This window comes from Octopus bimaculoides, chromosome 10 (assembly GCF_046866305.1).
Source record: "Octopus bimaculoides isolate indiv1 chromosome 10, ASM4686630v1, whole genome shotgun sequence".
NCBI lineage: Eukaryota > Metazoa > Mollusca > Cephalopoda > Octopoda > Octopodidae > Octopus > Octopus bimaculoides.
Window position 1 is genome coordinate 32,824,023 of NC_142937.1, and position 17,794 is coordinate 32,841,816.

General features: G+C 34.8%; 1 protein-coding gene across 2 annotated transcripts in view; it reads left to right on the forward strand.

Annotated features, from left to right (window-relative positions):
• Nucleotides 1–17,794, forward strand: part of LOC106874539 (guanine nucleotide exchange factor subunit RIC1) — a 247,478-nt gene that overhangs the window by 104,349 nt on the left and 125,335 nt on the right. For both annotated transcript variants that reach the window (XM_014922306.3, XM_014922307.3), the window contains exon 22: nucleotides 13,868–13,992. In XM_014922306.3, the coding sequence (XP_014777792.1) occupies nucleotides 13,868–13,992 (125 nt within the window). The remainder of the gene's footprint in view (nucleotides 1–13,867; nucleotides 13,993–17,794) is intronic.

Sequence of the window (17,794 nt, forward strand, 5' to 3'; positions counted from 1 at the left end):
GGAAATGAAATGGAAAAAAATATATATACATATACTAGAGGAAAAAAGAGAAAATGATGAGAAATCCTTACCCTTCCACCACCTCTAAGTTTAATAATAATAATAAAAAGAAGCATCTTAAGACATCAAAACTGAATGGAAAAGAAGTTAAGGGTAAAATCTCTGTCACCCAATTATTGTGTTTTGTCAAGTGGTGCTGATAAGATTATTTCAACTTAATCATTTTGCTTGCCATGGTGAAAATATCATCACCATCACCATTGCTGTTACCATTGTTATTAATATTATTGTTTGATTCCTCCACTCCTGCCTTTCATTGACAGCTTTTTATGTGGTTCTGAAGAAGAAAATATCTATTATAGTGGAATACAACTGAAAAGTAAAGTAGACAAAAAAAAAAAAATCCCCTCCAGATGACAATATCCATCCTAATCCTATACACACAAAAAACATGTGCACTTGTGTGCTTTCACATGCAGGCACACATATATTCAAGTATATATACATATGTACACGCACTTTCATATTTTCCTCTCCATTCAGTATATTGTTTAAAATTGGCATGGTTGGATAGTATGTATATTTGTAAATATGCATGTGTGTGTGTGTGTGTGTGTGTGCGTATGTACGTGTGTGTGTGTGTGTCTGTGTGTGTGTCTGTCTGTATCTATCTATTCACACACAAACACACATGCATGTACTCACACACAAATGGTTAAGAAATTTGCTTGACAATCTTGTGGTCCTGTGTTTGAGACCCTATTGCTTGGCATTTTGGACAAGTATCTTTTAGCATAACCCCAAATTGGCACAATTCTTGTGAATAAAATTCAAGATTTGGAAACCATGCGGAAGCTTGTCAGATGGATTGTAACAGTAGCTGAAAGGGGCCAACCTTATTTCATGCTTATAACATACTGTTTCTGGTTGAACATTACATTAGAGAGACACCAGTCTGGAATACTCATCTGTTTACATAACGACTGAATGAGGAAATACTTCAGTTGATTGAACAACTAGAATACTCATTGTTGGAGTCAGTGGGGATCTATTAACTTACGTGTGTGTGTGTATGTTTGCGTGTATACATATGAAAGTGTATATATATATATATATATATATATATACATGTGTGTATGCACGCATATGTGTGTATATATGTATATATATTAGCTTTTGCTTTGTGCTTGTGTCTAGTATGCGTTAGCTATTCATTTTGGCTCTGTTGTTAATTTTTATAGTTTTCATTTTAAGTTTATCATTAGTATCCCCATTTTTCCTGCTCCTTACAGTCCTTAACTACTGTTCCTATTCTCTTCCCTGCTCCTTGCTGCCCTTTAACCATCATTCTGGGGAAAGTCTTTTTTTCTTCTTCCTTCTGATATGCTAGACTTATTCCAACTCTCAAGTGTTTTCTCTGTTTTATTTTAGTTTCATTTCATAGATTTTATATTTAGTAAGAAGTGAAAGTATTCTTTTGTCATATAGCTTCTTATCTCTGAAGTAGTTAATGTTTCTTGTTGGTTGTAGTATTGCTGTTGTTGCTTTTTGATAATCTTGCCTTCCTTTGTTGAAATTTAAACTCAAATGAAAAACAAAATATTACTCTATAAGGAAGGTTCCAGCAGATTATATCTATTTTTTTTTTTGTGTTCGTGTTTCTGCATGTGTCTGTAGTAGTAGTAGATTTGTCCATGTATGTCTGTGTTATGAAATTGAGAAGGAATATAAGAATTATTCATTGTGTAAGAAATTTTCCAGAATGTTATAACTTATGATTAGGTATGTATATATACTGTTCTAGTTTTTTTTTTTTTTAATCTATTACAAATAGAGAAAGAACTGGTTTGCAACCCAGAAACAAGGTTATTTTAATGGAATTTAAGCAACAATTATGTATGAATGTGTGCATCATCATCATCATCATCATCATCATCACCATCATCATCATCATCATCATCATCATTCTTTAATGTCCATTTTCCATGCTGGCATGGGTTAGACAATTTGACTGGAGCTGGCAAAGTCAAGGGCTGCACCAGGCTCAATTGTCTCTTTTAACTTGGTTTCCATGGTTGGATGCTCTTGAAAATGCCAACCACTGTACAGAGTGTACTGGGTGCTTTTTACATGGAAACAGCATCAGTGCTTCTTATGTGGCACCAGCACCAGCATGGTCACCAAGTATCTTGCAAGACAAAATCCCCTCAACTGGAAGGGGCAAGTATTGAGGGGATGTGGCTTTATGCCAGTTCAAAGATTAAAGGCACAGAATGACAGAGATTGGTGTCTTGTTAGGGAGTAGATACATATTATATACCCCAGTTGGAACAGAAAGAAAAGAAAAGTAAGATAAAGAGACTGATAGTGGGAGAGTTGATGGTGAAGATGTGTTAGGAGATGTCCTTGAGGGACATTAGAGGTGGTGAGAATAGTTGAGGTGATATAGAAGTAGGGACTGGGCAAGTGGGCAAGACTGAGGTGGCTGTAGCAAATGATGGAAAGAAATTTAGGAGAGGCTTGGGGGCAGGGGATTGCAGTAGCTGTGTGAGTGCATTGAGGGTTAATAACAGATAAGTGAGATCAGCACAGGGGAGAGAAGGCACAAGGAGGCGATTGGTGGAGACAATAGGCTGGGGAAGGCATATATGTGTGTGTGTATCTTGTTCTCTTTTCCCTGCTCACTGTCACTAAGACCCTCCCTTGTTCCCTTGTCATGCACCCACCCACCAGTTAGTACCTAACACTTATTAGCATGCTATTATGAAACTGGTGCACCATAGTCAAAACACAGGTGGACAACCAAATTTGACAAGGATTCTCTGCTTTTAATACACCTATACTGTATTAAAAGCCTTTTGTGAAATCAAAGGTTTTATACAGGGTCCCAATTTTGTTCTGAATACTTCTTTTTACTGCAAAGATCATATCAGTAGTGACCCTTTCACTGCAGAAACCACATTGGCTTTCTGGCAGGAGATTGTTGGTGGTAAGACGGTTATTTAGGTGATTCTGGGAGTATTCTTTCCAAGATTTAACCAGCAATTGATAACAACAAAGAAATACATCTCTGACTGTCACAACATGACTGTGCATCACCTTTGTTTTTTTTTACCTTGTTTTATACAGGTGAATAATTGTAACATTTTTGAATGTTTAGGGAAAGTTACCTGTTGGCCTCATCAAGAATTGTATACTTCAGCAGGAATTGAATCTGCATCTGAAGCATTATGAAAGGATTCTAATCTTAAAGCTTCAGTAGTTTCAAAAGGGTTGAGAACTTCAAGGGCTGTATTGAGGATAACCTGCAGTAAATTGTCCATAGATTTCCTCATTTGTCTCGGATGGTCAGTTCCTAACATGTTGAAAGTGTTCAGCCCATCTTTCATGTATTTCTTCTTTGTGATATGTATTCTTCTATTTGTTGCGAGGGTGAATGAAACACCTATATCAGTGAGCAATCTGTGACAAATAGTTCTCTACTTGAATATGCCTTCTCAGTTGCAGTAAAATATATAACTGAGCAATACTTGCCTGTTTTCAACAATATCCCCCCCCTGTTTATTTATTTATTTATTTATTTATTTTTTGCTGTAGCTGCTATGTCATTGTTTGATGAAAATGACAAATGAACTATTATCATTATCATATATATATATATATATATATATATATATATATATGTATATATATAGGCGCAGGAGTGGATGTGTGGTAAGTAGCTTGCTTACCAACCACACGGTTCTGGGTTCAGTCCCACTGCGTGGCATCTTGAGCAAGTGTCTTCTACTATAGTCTCGGGCCGACCAAAGCCTTGTGAGTGGATTTGGTAGACGGAAACTGAAAGAAGTCCGTCGTATGTATATATATATATATGTGTGTGTTTGTGTGTCTGTGTTTGTCCCCCCCAACATCGCATGACAACCGATGCTGGTGTGTTTATGTCCCCGTAACTTAGTGGTTCAGCGAAAGAGACCGATAGAATAAGTACTAGGCTTACAAAGAATAAGTCCTGGGGTAGATTTGCTTGACTAAAGGTGATGCTCCAGTATGGCCACAGTCAAATGACTGAAACAAGTAAAAGAGTAAAGAGTAAGGATATTATTGTTTACAATAATATTGAGTGGTATAGCATGTGTAAATAATCATCAAGGTAATACCATAAGGTAAAAAATTACTAATAAATAATTAAGGGTGCTACAAGTGGCACCAGCATGCTAAAAATAGCAGCCAGAAGATGACTATAACCACAAATTTTCACTATTAAACATTAATTGAAATTGGGGCAATAAGCAAAAATTCTAAGCCTCTGTACCAATAACAAAAAGAATCTTAAATTGAAAAACCAGACACAGCCATATTGTCACGATTTGAAACTTTGTGAAAATGTCACTTAGGTATCCTCAGCAAGTCTTACTGACCCAAGGGTCATAGAAACTGCCCATCAAGGCGGCGAGCTGGCAAAAACATTAGCATGCCGCACAAAATGCTTAGCGGTATTTCGTCTGGCGTTACATTCTGAGTTCAAATTCCGCCGAGGTCAACTTTGCCTTTCATCCTTTCGGGGTCGATAAATTAAGTACCAGTTACACACTGGGGTCGATGTAATCGACTTAATCCCTTTGTCTGTCCTTGTTTGTCCCCTCTATGTTTAGCCCCTTGTGGGCAATAAAGAAATAAGAAACTGCCCATCTCAAACAATGTGCATGATGACTGTTTTTAATGCTGCAGCAAGTTTAAAAAATGTGATTGAAGTGAATAATAAAATAAAATATATATATAAGGATATTATTGTTTACAATAATATCAAGCAGTATAGCATGTGTAAATAACCATCAAGGTAATACCATAAGGTAAAAATTTATTAATTAATAATTAAGGCCACTACAGGTGGCGCCAACATGCTAAAAATAGCAGCCAGAAGACAACTACAACCACAAATTTTCACTGATACATATTAACTGAAATCTGGGGGATGAGCAGAAATTCTAAGCCCCCGTACCAATAACGAAAAGAATTGGCTTAATTACATAAATATATATATATACATGTGTGTGTGCATGCATGTGTGTGTATGTACATATGTATGTAGGTGGGTAGGTAGGCAGCTAAGTAGGTATGTACATACAAAGAAGCAGTCAGTAAAGTGAGAATCAGTGATGAGTTCCATGACAAATTTAGCTAATTCATCGTGAATGTAAGGGTTCAATTCTCAGCCCCCTTCCTATTCATAATTATCCCCAGAGGAGTTTAAGACTGACTGGCTATGGTTCATGTACCTGAATCAATAGTAATGTTAGAGAAAAGAAAAAAATCCAGACTTAGAATCAAGAGGCTTCAAACTAAACATGACAAAGACAAAAGTATTAGCAAGTGGAAAAGAAGATAAAACTCTGGTACCATTAGGGAAATGGCCTTGTTCATTATGCTGGAAAGTTGTGTGTGTATGCATATATGTGTCTGTATGTATATGTGCATGTTGATGTGTTTATATATATATATTTATTTTTATATATGTATATACATATACATGTGTACTTATGTGCATACATACATGTACGTATAAATATATGTATATTCTTGTATATTTGTAGGACTATATAATTACATGCGTATTCATTTAGATAATATTTTTTGTGTATGTAGCTATTTATATAAATATATATATATTAGGCGCATTCATATGTATATGCAAGTGTAATTTTTTTCCTCTTTTTATCAATTAGATATTAGTATGAAGTTTGCTTTTCCATCATAGTTTATTTCAAGTTTAATGTATTTCATGTCAGCATTAATTTCTTTTTGTTTTTTTGGTGCAAAATGTTTAATTAAGTGCATTCATTAGTGACTGTTGCACACATACCATACATATACACATATATTCATAAGCACACACACACACACACTTGTTTGTCATTTGTTTCTTTTTCTTTTTTAGTCACTTTTCCATTGACATCAGACAAATTCAGTTTATATAATTTTCTAAATTTCCAATAAAATGTGCCAAGATTGGTTGATGTTAGTCTCCCAAGACTAAAACATGTTATCATCTTTCAATAAAGAAAAATGATAAAGTTAGTAAATATAAGAAAAAGATAAATAAATAAATTTCATTGAAACACAAGTATGATTTTTACATACTTCTGAACATTGAATGTTTGTAATGGCAGCAACAAAGTTTAAACAAACTCTTATTACATTTTAGTTCATTAGCATTTGTCATGTGGTGTGGTGGGTTTCTGACAAATTAATCCCTGGAATCAGGTTTCAATTCTTCCTTGAAAATGTTCTAATTTTGCTTTTTACATAAGACCCCACTCCTTTACTATTTTCCAAGATATAATTGTAGTATTACCTAACTTCTATTTTCCACCTTCCCTTTTGATAGATACCATTGTATATGTATGTATATTATATACAATTACTTATAAAATCAAGCCAACAATGTATGTGTTTACATTTCTTTGACTATACTTGTTTGCAACAAATTATTCAAGTAAGATTTCATATATTTATTCAGTATTGATTAAACTAAACAATTTTTCCTGTGGTTCCAGCAGTTCTGTGTTATTTCTACGCTCAACTATATTAGCAATATTGAGCTAAAGAAACTAACTGGAGAGTAAATATATTGATAAATGTCTACAGAAGATAGTTGGTTTGAGTTTAATATGTGTGAGCAGTAAAACTGAGTAAAAAAAGGTGTTGTAAGTTGGCAAAAGTAAAGAAGAGAAGACCTGGGAAGAATCATACATGATAAATTTGAGAAATTGTTTCACAAGGGATTAAGGCACAATATTAGAATACATTGCAAACCCAGCCAGCCGATGTCAGCTTGGAAAGATATAAGATCATTGGTGATGTTGATTGTAAATCCTTTACTAAAGCTAAGATTTGTGAGCTATAAATTATAGCTAATTGTTAAGTACTTCACAAAGCTATTAATGTATGAGCAGCAAAATTATTATCTGAAGAAGGTATAGAAAAGAATTATATTTTCTACTCTAGGCACAAAACCCAAAATTTTTTGGGACGGGCCAGTCAATTAGATTGATCCCCGGTATGCAACTGATGCTTAAGTTATCGACCTGGAAAGGGTGAAAGGCAAAGTTGACCTCGGTGGAATGTGAACTCGGAATGTAAAGACAGATGAAATATCGCTAAGCGTTTCGCCTGGCATGGTAACGTTTCTGCCAGCTCACTGCCTTAGAAAAGAATTATATTCACAGAAATATATTTAGGTGCAGGTTCACACAAACATATCTATGCTTCCAGAAACAAAAGGATTTCTGTTTCAGTGTGTGTGTGTGTGTGTGTGTGTGTGTGTATCTTCATGTGTCTATATGTATATGTGTGTGTTGCATATAAGTGTCTCTCTCCCAATATGTCCTTGTCAAGTCTACATCAACTGCCCTGTTTTTGTCACCCTCTCATCATCCTATTGTTCAACATTCAGTCACTCATTCTTTTACATACTCTCCAGCCATACTCTCATCTGTTAGTTGTATTATTCTGCCTCTGTCATTAATGAAAATAAAACCTGTTATGTTCCATTGCACTTTCTGTACTGTGAGTCCTCATTCTTTCTTCCTCAATTCTCTCCATATTAGCATCTTACCACTGATCACCTTCAACCCTATTCACCCTTAACCATCTCCACCCTTATTATTTTCTCTCATCCCTCTACTTTTGCAGCCTTGACCTATCCTGCCTGATTCTTCTATTACTACTCTCTCTTCAATTCAGCTCCTTGGGTATGTTACCCAGAGGGTATGGACATATCATAGGGTAGTGAGAACTCTCATGCCTTACATGATGCAAGGCACTCTCCCTTGTATTTGTCTCATAAAAAGATACACCCAGTACACTCTGTAATGTGGTTGATAGGAATAGTAAGTATCCAGCTGTAGAAACCAAACCAAAAATGAAACATATGAGTGACATGTGATTCTCAGTCCCATATTGGAGGCCTTTAACTCTGATTAAAACTTTGGACTGTGTCAACCCATCCACCCTCAGCCAGCGTAGAAAGTGAATCATGATAATGACATTAAAACATACTTGGAACTTGTAGAAGAATATAATTGATACCTCCTCAGTATGTTGGTCTGCAGATAAAACCATAACGTCTAACTTAAAGGATGATCTAAAAAAAACCTAAACAAAATGTTGTGTACTCTTGACCAAGACAAACATTCTCATGATACCTCTTTCGATATAAAAAAAACTAAAATGATGTGGAAAGGTTCAACATGCAAACATTCAAAAGAACATTCTGACAACAAACATGGTAGGATTTTACTTGTAACAGGAATTGGTTGCAATTGAACCCACCTTTGGTAGCATCAGTTTATGGCAGTAATATTTATTAATGTGACAATCAACAAGCGACCAAAGGTTATTCAGGCAAACATTTGCACAAATTCTGTACTTGTCAAGGGTATTAATCTTAAACCAGCCATGCTGTAGAAAGTGCTAATGTGATACTTTAGGTCTCTACTACATAGACAGTGGGGATGTAACTATATAGACCATTGTAGGGTTGTGACTTGGACTGTTGTAAGGTTCTGTGTGCATTAACAGTAGATGGGTTCTGTCAGCAAAAGGTTTTGGGGTTAACTGCTGAACACTATTATAAAGTTTCCTAAAATGGTAACATTTCTCACCATACACACATGCAGTCATGCAGAGTTGAAAAATATTTAATCCTTTAAATACCAGCCCTTCTGTGACTGCTCCTATTAAAGCATCTGTATTTAAATTAGTGTCTTTAAGATTTTATAAGATAACTATTATATTTCAGAATATATATGGTTGGCGTTAGGAAGGGCATCCAGCTGTAGAAACTCTGCCAAATTTAGATTGGAGCCTGGTGTTGCCATCCGGTTTCACCAGTCCTCAGTCAAATCGTCCAACCCATGCTAGCATGGAAAGCGGACGTTAAACGATGATGATGATGATGAATACCAACACTATGAGAGAGAGAGACACACACACACACACACACACACACACACACATTTTACTTAAATCCCAAATCTTCATTGTATTTCTAATTAATTGAAATACAAAAACACATACAGTATTCTAATTAGAAGTATATGTATAGTCACCAAAGGGTTAAATAGTCGTTCTGTTGTACACTGCTAGTTAGATGTTCATTCCTAATAAAATACATGGAACCAAGGATTAGAACTTGGGTCTTGTCTATCTTGCTTCCCTCTAGATTTCAGGGAGTACAAGAATTTGTGATTTGATATGGACTGATGGTTGTTTATGGCTCCTTCTCTTACTCTTAACCATAAATAAATTAAATAAAACTGCAATCAACACCAATTCTTCTCTCTTATCTGTTATCATGTAATCTTAACTGGTTCAGTAAATCTGTACCATGGTTTCGTATAGATGTAACTATATATATGGTGTGATGCTATTACTTTAAAGGACAACTTAATGTCTATATTAACACATATTTATAGGCGTAGGAGTGGCTGTGTGGTAAGTAGCTTGCTTACCAACCACGTGGTTCCTGGTTCAGTCCCACTGCGTGGCATCTTGGGCAAGTGTCTTCTACTATAGCCTCGGGCCGACCAAAGCCTTGTGAGTGGATTTGGTAGACGGAAACTGAAAGAAGCCCGTCGTATATATGTATATATATATATGTATGTGTTTGTGTGTCTGTGTTTGTCCCCCCAACATCCCCCCAACATTGCTTGACAACCGATGCTGGTGTGTTTATGTCCCCGTAACTTAGCGGTTCGGCAAAAGAGACAGATAGAATAAGTACTAGGCTTACAAAGAATAAGTCCTGGGGTCAATTTGCTCGACTAAAAGGCGGTGCTCCAGCATGGCCACAGTCAAAAGACTGAAACAAGTAAAAGAGTATATAATCGATTCTAAACTTCTTTGAGCGCTTTAACCTTTTTGATACCAGCCCATCTGAGGTTGCACCCAGTTCTATGACACAAAATTTCTGTTTAAAATTATCTTCCATCAAAATTTCACATGAATTTATGTTCCCAGAAGTAGTTTAATAACAAAAAAAGTTATTTCATTAAATTCTTCATAATTTTCAAAATGAATTGACTTAAAAGCAGGGTATTTCAACTGAAATATGGTAATGAAAGGGTTAAGGATTTTACACATGAAGTCATAAGCATTCAAATTACATGTGTGTGTATGCATATGTTTCAATTTGTATGTCGTATATAAATGTATGTACCCATGTTTGTGATAAACAGTGCCTTATATATAAATCACACCTCCCCAGCCCTATCTCTCACTTACTTTCTCTAGTGAACAATGGAAATATTTCACATTCCCACTTCAAACTGGAGATAATCATGTTGACCTTCAAATTCGAACTTTTCTTTCACTAACTTTTTTTATTTGCTATTAGCAGTTAAGGATTAAATAACAATGACTATAATAAAGATAGTAACAGTAATAATGATGATGATTATAGTAATAATGATAATAATAATAATAATAATAATAATAATGACAATATAATAATATTAATAATAATAATAGTAATAATAGTAGTAATAATGATGATGATATAGTAATAATAATAATAATAATCATACTGTTGTAGTTGTTTTTTGAGTTATTAATATTTTTTATAATTCTTAAAAGCTTATTTTGCTCATGGTGAAAAAAATTCTTATTTTGATAAAATATTTCTATAATAACATTTTATGTATAAGTACATATGTGGTCTATATATATATATATATATATATATATATATATATATATATATATATATATATATGTATACACACTTGCATCCATAATTGCATATAATATATATTCATAAGAAATTATATATTGCACAAATGTGTGAAAATATGTGGGTGTATAATATATGTATATGCGTGTGTATGTATGTATGTATGTATACACACATATATGTATATATGATACTATAGACATGATATATGTAGTATATATTTTATGACTATACATGTATGCATATATATATATATATATATATATATATATATATATATGATACTATAGACATGATATATGTAGTACATATTTTATGACTATACATGTATGCATATATATATATATATATATATATATATATATTTATAAATTTCCATCTGTGTCTTTATTTTGCTCTGTGTGTATGACACGTATGTGCATGGGCATGTAGGTAAGAATCAATACTTTGCTTTTGTTTTTTTTCCTTTTCCTCTTCTTTTTCGCTTTTGACTCATCCGATGAAGCCATATACTTAAATCCTATTGACTCCTTAATGTTTGATCAGATCTGAGATTAGAATGGGTGACACATGATCAAATAATTGCTTCAAGATGCAAGTTTCTCTGACAGGCTTTTGACGGTAAAAGTGGAATGTTTTCAAGGAAGGCTGACTCCTCATTCAGATCACCTAAATACCGACCTGCCACACACACACACACATGCAGAGTAGTACAGATATCCTTAGTCATAGAGATGTTTGTAAGTCAAAACAAATACTCAGCATATCTGAGGGCAGTGTTATGGTATAAAATGCATTCACAAACATGTATGTACACACATACCCATGCACACATTCATTTACATGTGCACTCACTCACACGTGCACTCACTCACACATGCACTCACTCACTCACTCGCGATTGAAATGTTCCTAACATGACGATAAGAAAATAAAAATGAAAATGCACAACTTAGTTGGAATTGTTTTTGATATATTAAGTCACAAAATATTTTCACATTTAGTATATCTCATCACTTTTTGAGCCATTCATAGAGAATGAGTAATTTACTTTTTAAGTATCTTTAAAAAGAATATGCTGCAATTTGCTGTGCTTATCTTTGTATAGTAGTGTTCTTTGTAACAGGGCATATTATTAACAGTGATTAATAATTTAATATTTAAAAATGGCTTATATTTCTTAAATCTTTTTTCTTTATTGATTTGTTGTGGGTCTATAATTGTATCTGAGTATTTACAAACTGAAAATGTTTTAAAATTAAGTAGATGAATTTCTGCACATATTGCTATATGTTCACATAATGGTATTTTTCTGGTATCCTCATAACTAATCTGCTGTCTCTGTATTGTCATTCATTTGCATTGTTTCAGTCCAGTTTGTTTATCGTTTTCTGGACCTCTATAACTCCACAATATGTTATTATATAAATTGTATTCTGAGAGTAGCAAGTAAAATTCTATTTTACTTAAACCTTTTCGCATTCAGATTACTCTGTCAATTGTAACACTTATTTATTCACATTGTTTTTTAATTGATCATTTAATATCTCGTAACTTCAAAATTTTGATGATGTGATTGTTTAATTTTAGAATGACAGTGTAGGATAGGTGTGAAAGACTGGATTTGGCCTGTTTGAATAGAGAACTGGCAGAATATTTGGACCTGATATGGCTGGTTTAAATGCTAAGGGGTTAAAGATTTGTCCTTCCTTGAAGTTGAACTCTGATCCTTTGGTCAAATATAAGCATGTTGTACAGTTTGGCCTTCTACATTTTGTAATAATTAAGTTGAACTTTTATCTTAGTACACACACACACACACACACACACACACACGTATTTCAATGTCTTAGGTTTTCTTTTACTTATAATGACTTATTGATTTTCCAAAACTTTTTCCATTTCCCAGTCTTCATATAAAAACAGGCAAGTTTTTATAAATACAGCCAAATATTTCTGCATTTCTAGGGTTAAATGTAGACACATATGGTAAAACTTTTTTTCTTGATGGTTGTACTTTTTACTCTCTTTAGATCTTGAATATCTATAAGTTTTGCTTTTCTATTCCATTTGTGGCTAGATTTTATAGAAATGCTTTTTGAATAAGTATGTTTTTCATTTCATCTAGTCTTTGATCACATTTTGATGGGCTTGATACTATTGTACAAATTCTTTTAGCTAGGTTAAATGGAATTCTTGTATGTTCAGGATGAGAGGATGTGAGGAGAAGATACTGCTTTGAATGTGTGGGTTTATAGCAAGTGTCTGTTTCTGTCATTGCATCTGTTTTCATAATTATAAACACATATATGTGTGCACATTTGCATGGCACAGAGTCGATAGTTTGTCAGATTGAATGTCTCACAGTATTTCTTCTGACTCTCTACACTCTGACTTCAAATCCTGTCAGTGCCAACTTAGCCTTTCATCCTTTCAGTGTTGATTGTGTGTGTGTGTGTGTGTGTGTGTGTGTGTGCATGCAGATGTGCATATGCATAGTTGTGCAGATATTGAGTTCACTTAGTAACTATTTGGTTCTGAGTCTTATCTTAATGGGTGGTACCTTGGGCAAGTATCCTCTACTGTAGCCTTGAGCCAAGCAATTCCTTCATCATCATCATCATCATATCATCCTTTAATGTCTGTTTTCCAAGCTGACGTTAAAGGATGATGATGATGATGATGATGATGAAGGAATTGGCTGGCTCAAGGCTAATGTAGAAGACATGCCCAAGGTGCCAGAAATTGTATGAAAGCCTGTTGCACATGCACCCCCCCCCCTACACACACACGTGTGTGTATTTGTGGGACAGTTTACAGTCTGCATCTTTGGCTGAAATTATTTGAACAAAAAGGTGGTGATAGTATGATGACAATCAGCTTGTAGCTTTGTGCTTTTGAAGTGGAATCAAATTTGCCTTTATCTGTATTGGCTATCACTTTCTCCCCATATTCTTAAGGCATGGGTACACTGAGCAGTTGCCCTGGTTAATCATGAGTTTAGGAGCCCAATGTTAATCTATGGATGCTCTGCCTTGCTATCAATAAATTAATTCTATGACCTATAATGTTGTTCAGACAACTTTGACCACAACTAAATCATTAAAACTAATTTTCATTGATTCTCTTCAGTTTGGGTGTTCATGCACTGGACCTAGCTCATTGTTGTACTGAACTACCTTACTTCCCACATGTGCTGGAATTGTTGCTACATGAGGTGCTCGAAGCTGAAGCCACTTCAAAGGAACCAATTCCAGGTAAGTAAATTCTTATTAATGCACTCATTATAACCGAGTTGATGTTTAACTTCAGTGGTTCCCAAACTTTTTTTTCTCTGGGCTGCATGTTCAGAATGAAAATTTGTTTGCGCCTCACCAAATTTTTTGTGATAAAAAGCACTCTTAAAAATTAAAAAAATGTTGACTAATAGTGTGTTAGATATATGTGGAGGCGCAATGACCCAGTGGTTAGGGCAGCGGACTCGCGGTCATAGGATCGCGGTTTTGATTCCCAAACCAGGCATTGTGAGTGTTTATTGAGTGAAAACACCTAAAGCTCCACGAGGCTCCGGCAGGGGATGGTGGCGAACCCTGCTGTACTCCTTCACCACAACTTTCTCTCACTCTTACGTCCTGTTTCTGTTGTGCCTGTAATTCAAAGGGTCAGCATTGTCACACTGTGTCACGCTGAATATCCCCGAGAACTACGTTAAGGGTACACGTGTCTGTGGAGTGCTCAGCCACTTGCACTTGCACGAGCAGGCTGTTCCGTTGATCGGATCAACTGGAACCCTTGACGTCGTAAGCGACGGAGTGCCAACAACAACAACAACAAATATAATATATAACACAACATATAATTAAAGTATACAAATTTAATGAAAGTTATTAGCTCGTTTTTGATGAGTAATCTCCTTTATACTAGGCCTAATTTGAAATAAACAAACTCTCATCTCTTCATCAACACAAAGAAATCTTTCCTTGTTTGGTTTTTGATATTTGTCAGAGCTAAAAATCCTTGTTCACAGCAATATGTTGTAGAGAACTGTAGAAGAATGGATAATGCTTTTGAAGAGACACATGAATATTGTCTCTGGTTGTATATCCCAAAAGAGTCCAATGATATTTTAAATTTTGAAATCGTATTTCTTTTTGGCTGATGAATTTTTTGAAACTGTTTCTAAGTCATTGATTGTCTTTCAATCATTCTACCTCACCTGCTATCCTCTTCTGCTGCATATCTATAAGGCATGCCACATCGTTTGGAAACCACTGTTTTACTTGAATGTTCCAAGATTTCCTATCCTTCTCCCTCTCCTCTGTGAGTGTGTGTGTTCACGTGCATGCATGTATATGCATTATATATATATATATATATATTATGGAGATATACTTGCAAAGCAAGTGACTTGATCTGAGATCGTGTGCTGAAACAAAAACAATTGCAGTATGGAATATGTTTATAAGTCATTTAAAAACACACAAAAACTGTTAGATTCACTTCAACATTTAAATTTAATTTGTCATAATATTTTCATCGCTTTGTAACCACGACCTGTTCACTGTCAAAATTTCATGCAGCATGAAATTTTGACAGTGGAAAGGTCGTGGTTACAAAGCGATGAAAATATTTTGACAAATTAAATTTAAATGTTGAAGTGAATCTAACAGTTTTTCTGCGTTTTGAAATGGCTTATAAACACCTTCCACACTGCAATTGTTTATATATATATATATATATATATATATATATATATATACATATGCACTTTACTTTTGAAGCTCTGCTGAAGCTATAGGGTATAATGCAAGCATTGAACTATGAGTGCATTGCATCTTATAGCAGAAACAGCTGTAAGCTAATGAAGTTCATGACATTTCTTATTCCCTTGTCATTTTAATTTCTTTATACATACATACATATATATATATATATATATATACACACACACAGGTTTATCAATTGATATTGCAAGATACCTGATGTGAAATCATGAGTTGAAACAGATATTGTTGTATTTCGGGATGGTAATTTTTTTTTTTCCTAAATAAACACACGTACTGTATATTTTTTCTTCACTCGTTTATTACTGTTCTTATTTTTTTTTTATTTCCGGACAATGAACATGAGTTAAAATAATAAAATAAGAACAGTAATAAATGAGTGGAAAGAAAAAAATATTTAGTGCATGTGTTTAATTGGCAAAAAAAAAAAAAAAAAAAAAGAAAAATGACCATTCCAAAATACAATAATATGTATGTATGTATGTATGTATGTATTCCATTTTGTATCTTTCTCAATACCATTGTTTCCCACTCTTTCACACAGCTGTCTATCTTTTCCCTTCATCTCTTTCTCTCTCTATCCATTTCTCCCTCTCTCTCACCTGCCACTACCACTCACAACATGTGATCAATTTTTGTTCAGGAAGATTCTCACATAACCCCCCCCCCCCGCATAATGGCTACACCTCTCTCTCTCTCTCTCTCTCTGTGGTTGTTATTGTGACTGTTGTGATTGTTTTACTTCTCACCTCTCCTCCTCCTGCCTTCCCTTTTCATTACCACCACATGACCAGGAACACCACCACCACCAATGCACATACACCCACCACCACCACCACCCATTCAAACCACCACCACCAACAGACATTCATCAACATACAACTTCCACCATCACCCTGCCATCATCACTACACACCACCTCCACCATTGTCAGAAATAATGTTTTTCGTTTTTTTTTAATTGTTTTGTCCATTCTTCCCTGTTAGTCTCCCCACCCAGTGACCTTCCTTTCCTCCTAATCTTGTTGCCCTTGTCAACCCCAATTACTCTTCTCCACACATCTCTGCACTTTCTGATATTTATTTTCTATAATTTTGATTTAAAATTTCCATTCCTTTTTCATTTTCATATTTTTAAATAAAAATTCTATTTTCTTCAGATTTTTTTGTTTGTCAACCTCTCCCCACCACATTAAAGGCAGGGTTTGAGTCTTTTGTTGTTTATTTTATTGTTTTTTTTTCTGAAGTTTTGTTCCCTTTTTGTTCATTGGGCTGATTATGCAAAACCCCTCCAGCAACAACAACAATAATATCCACCCATAGCCATTGCATTAACTCATAAACCAATAAACCTTCCTCTACTTGCTCATGTGATCTGGTGGAAATAACAGTCAGATCTCCCTCAAAGCCCACCTTACTATTTTAAGGAAAGACACATATCCTCTTCTTCCTTTTGAACGAGAACAACACATAACTAGAATGTTTGAGGTTGCAACAAAGGACACCTTACTATGATTCACTTTAGTGAATCAAAAAGGAGTGATGTTTCATCAGGACAATGCGAGGCCCTACACTCCAAAGATCACATCACAGAAGATCAAAGAGCTTGGTTGGGAAAAAATTCCTCATCCACCTTATTCTCCCAACCTTGCTCCTTCAGACTACCATTTGTTTCGTAGTATACAAAATCATTTGAGGGTTATAACTTCCACAAGCCAGGAGAAGGTCGAAACTGACATTTCAGAGTTCTTTGCTTTAAAACCAAAAGAGTTTTACAGTGATGAGATTAAAAAGCTTGTAAATAGATGGAAGGAAGTCATAGATAATCAGGGAAAGTACATTGATGATTAAATTTCAATTAAATATAACATTTAATCACTTGTTTTCTGTATTCAAAATTCTGACAGAACTTATGGGCTGACCTCATAAATTTGAGACAGTTTTGCTGGTGCGTGCGTGCGCACACACACACACACACACACACACACACACATTCATTCACCTTGGGGCACATCCAAGGAAAGGTCACCTGATTATTGGTAAGAAGTTACCATCACATCTCAATCTCTGTCCATACTACTGCTGCTGTTGCTGCTACTACTACTACTACTACTACTACTACTACAGTGGTCTCTCTTCCTTGGAGCTGGTTGGTTTCATGCAACATCCACATAGGCACTCCTAGTTCACATGTCTCACTTCCAGCTAATCAGCCTATTGAAAAAATACAATAAAAAACAACAAAAGCATATCAAGGGCTTCTGATTTGTCCATGT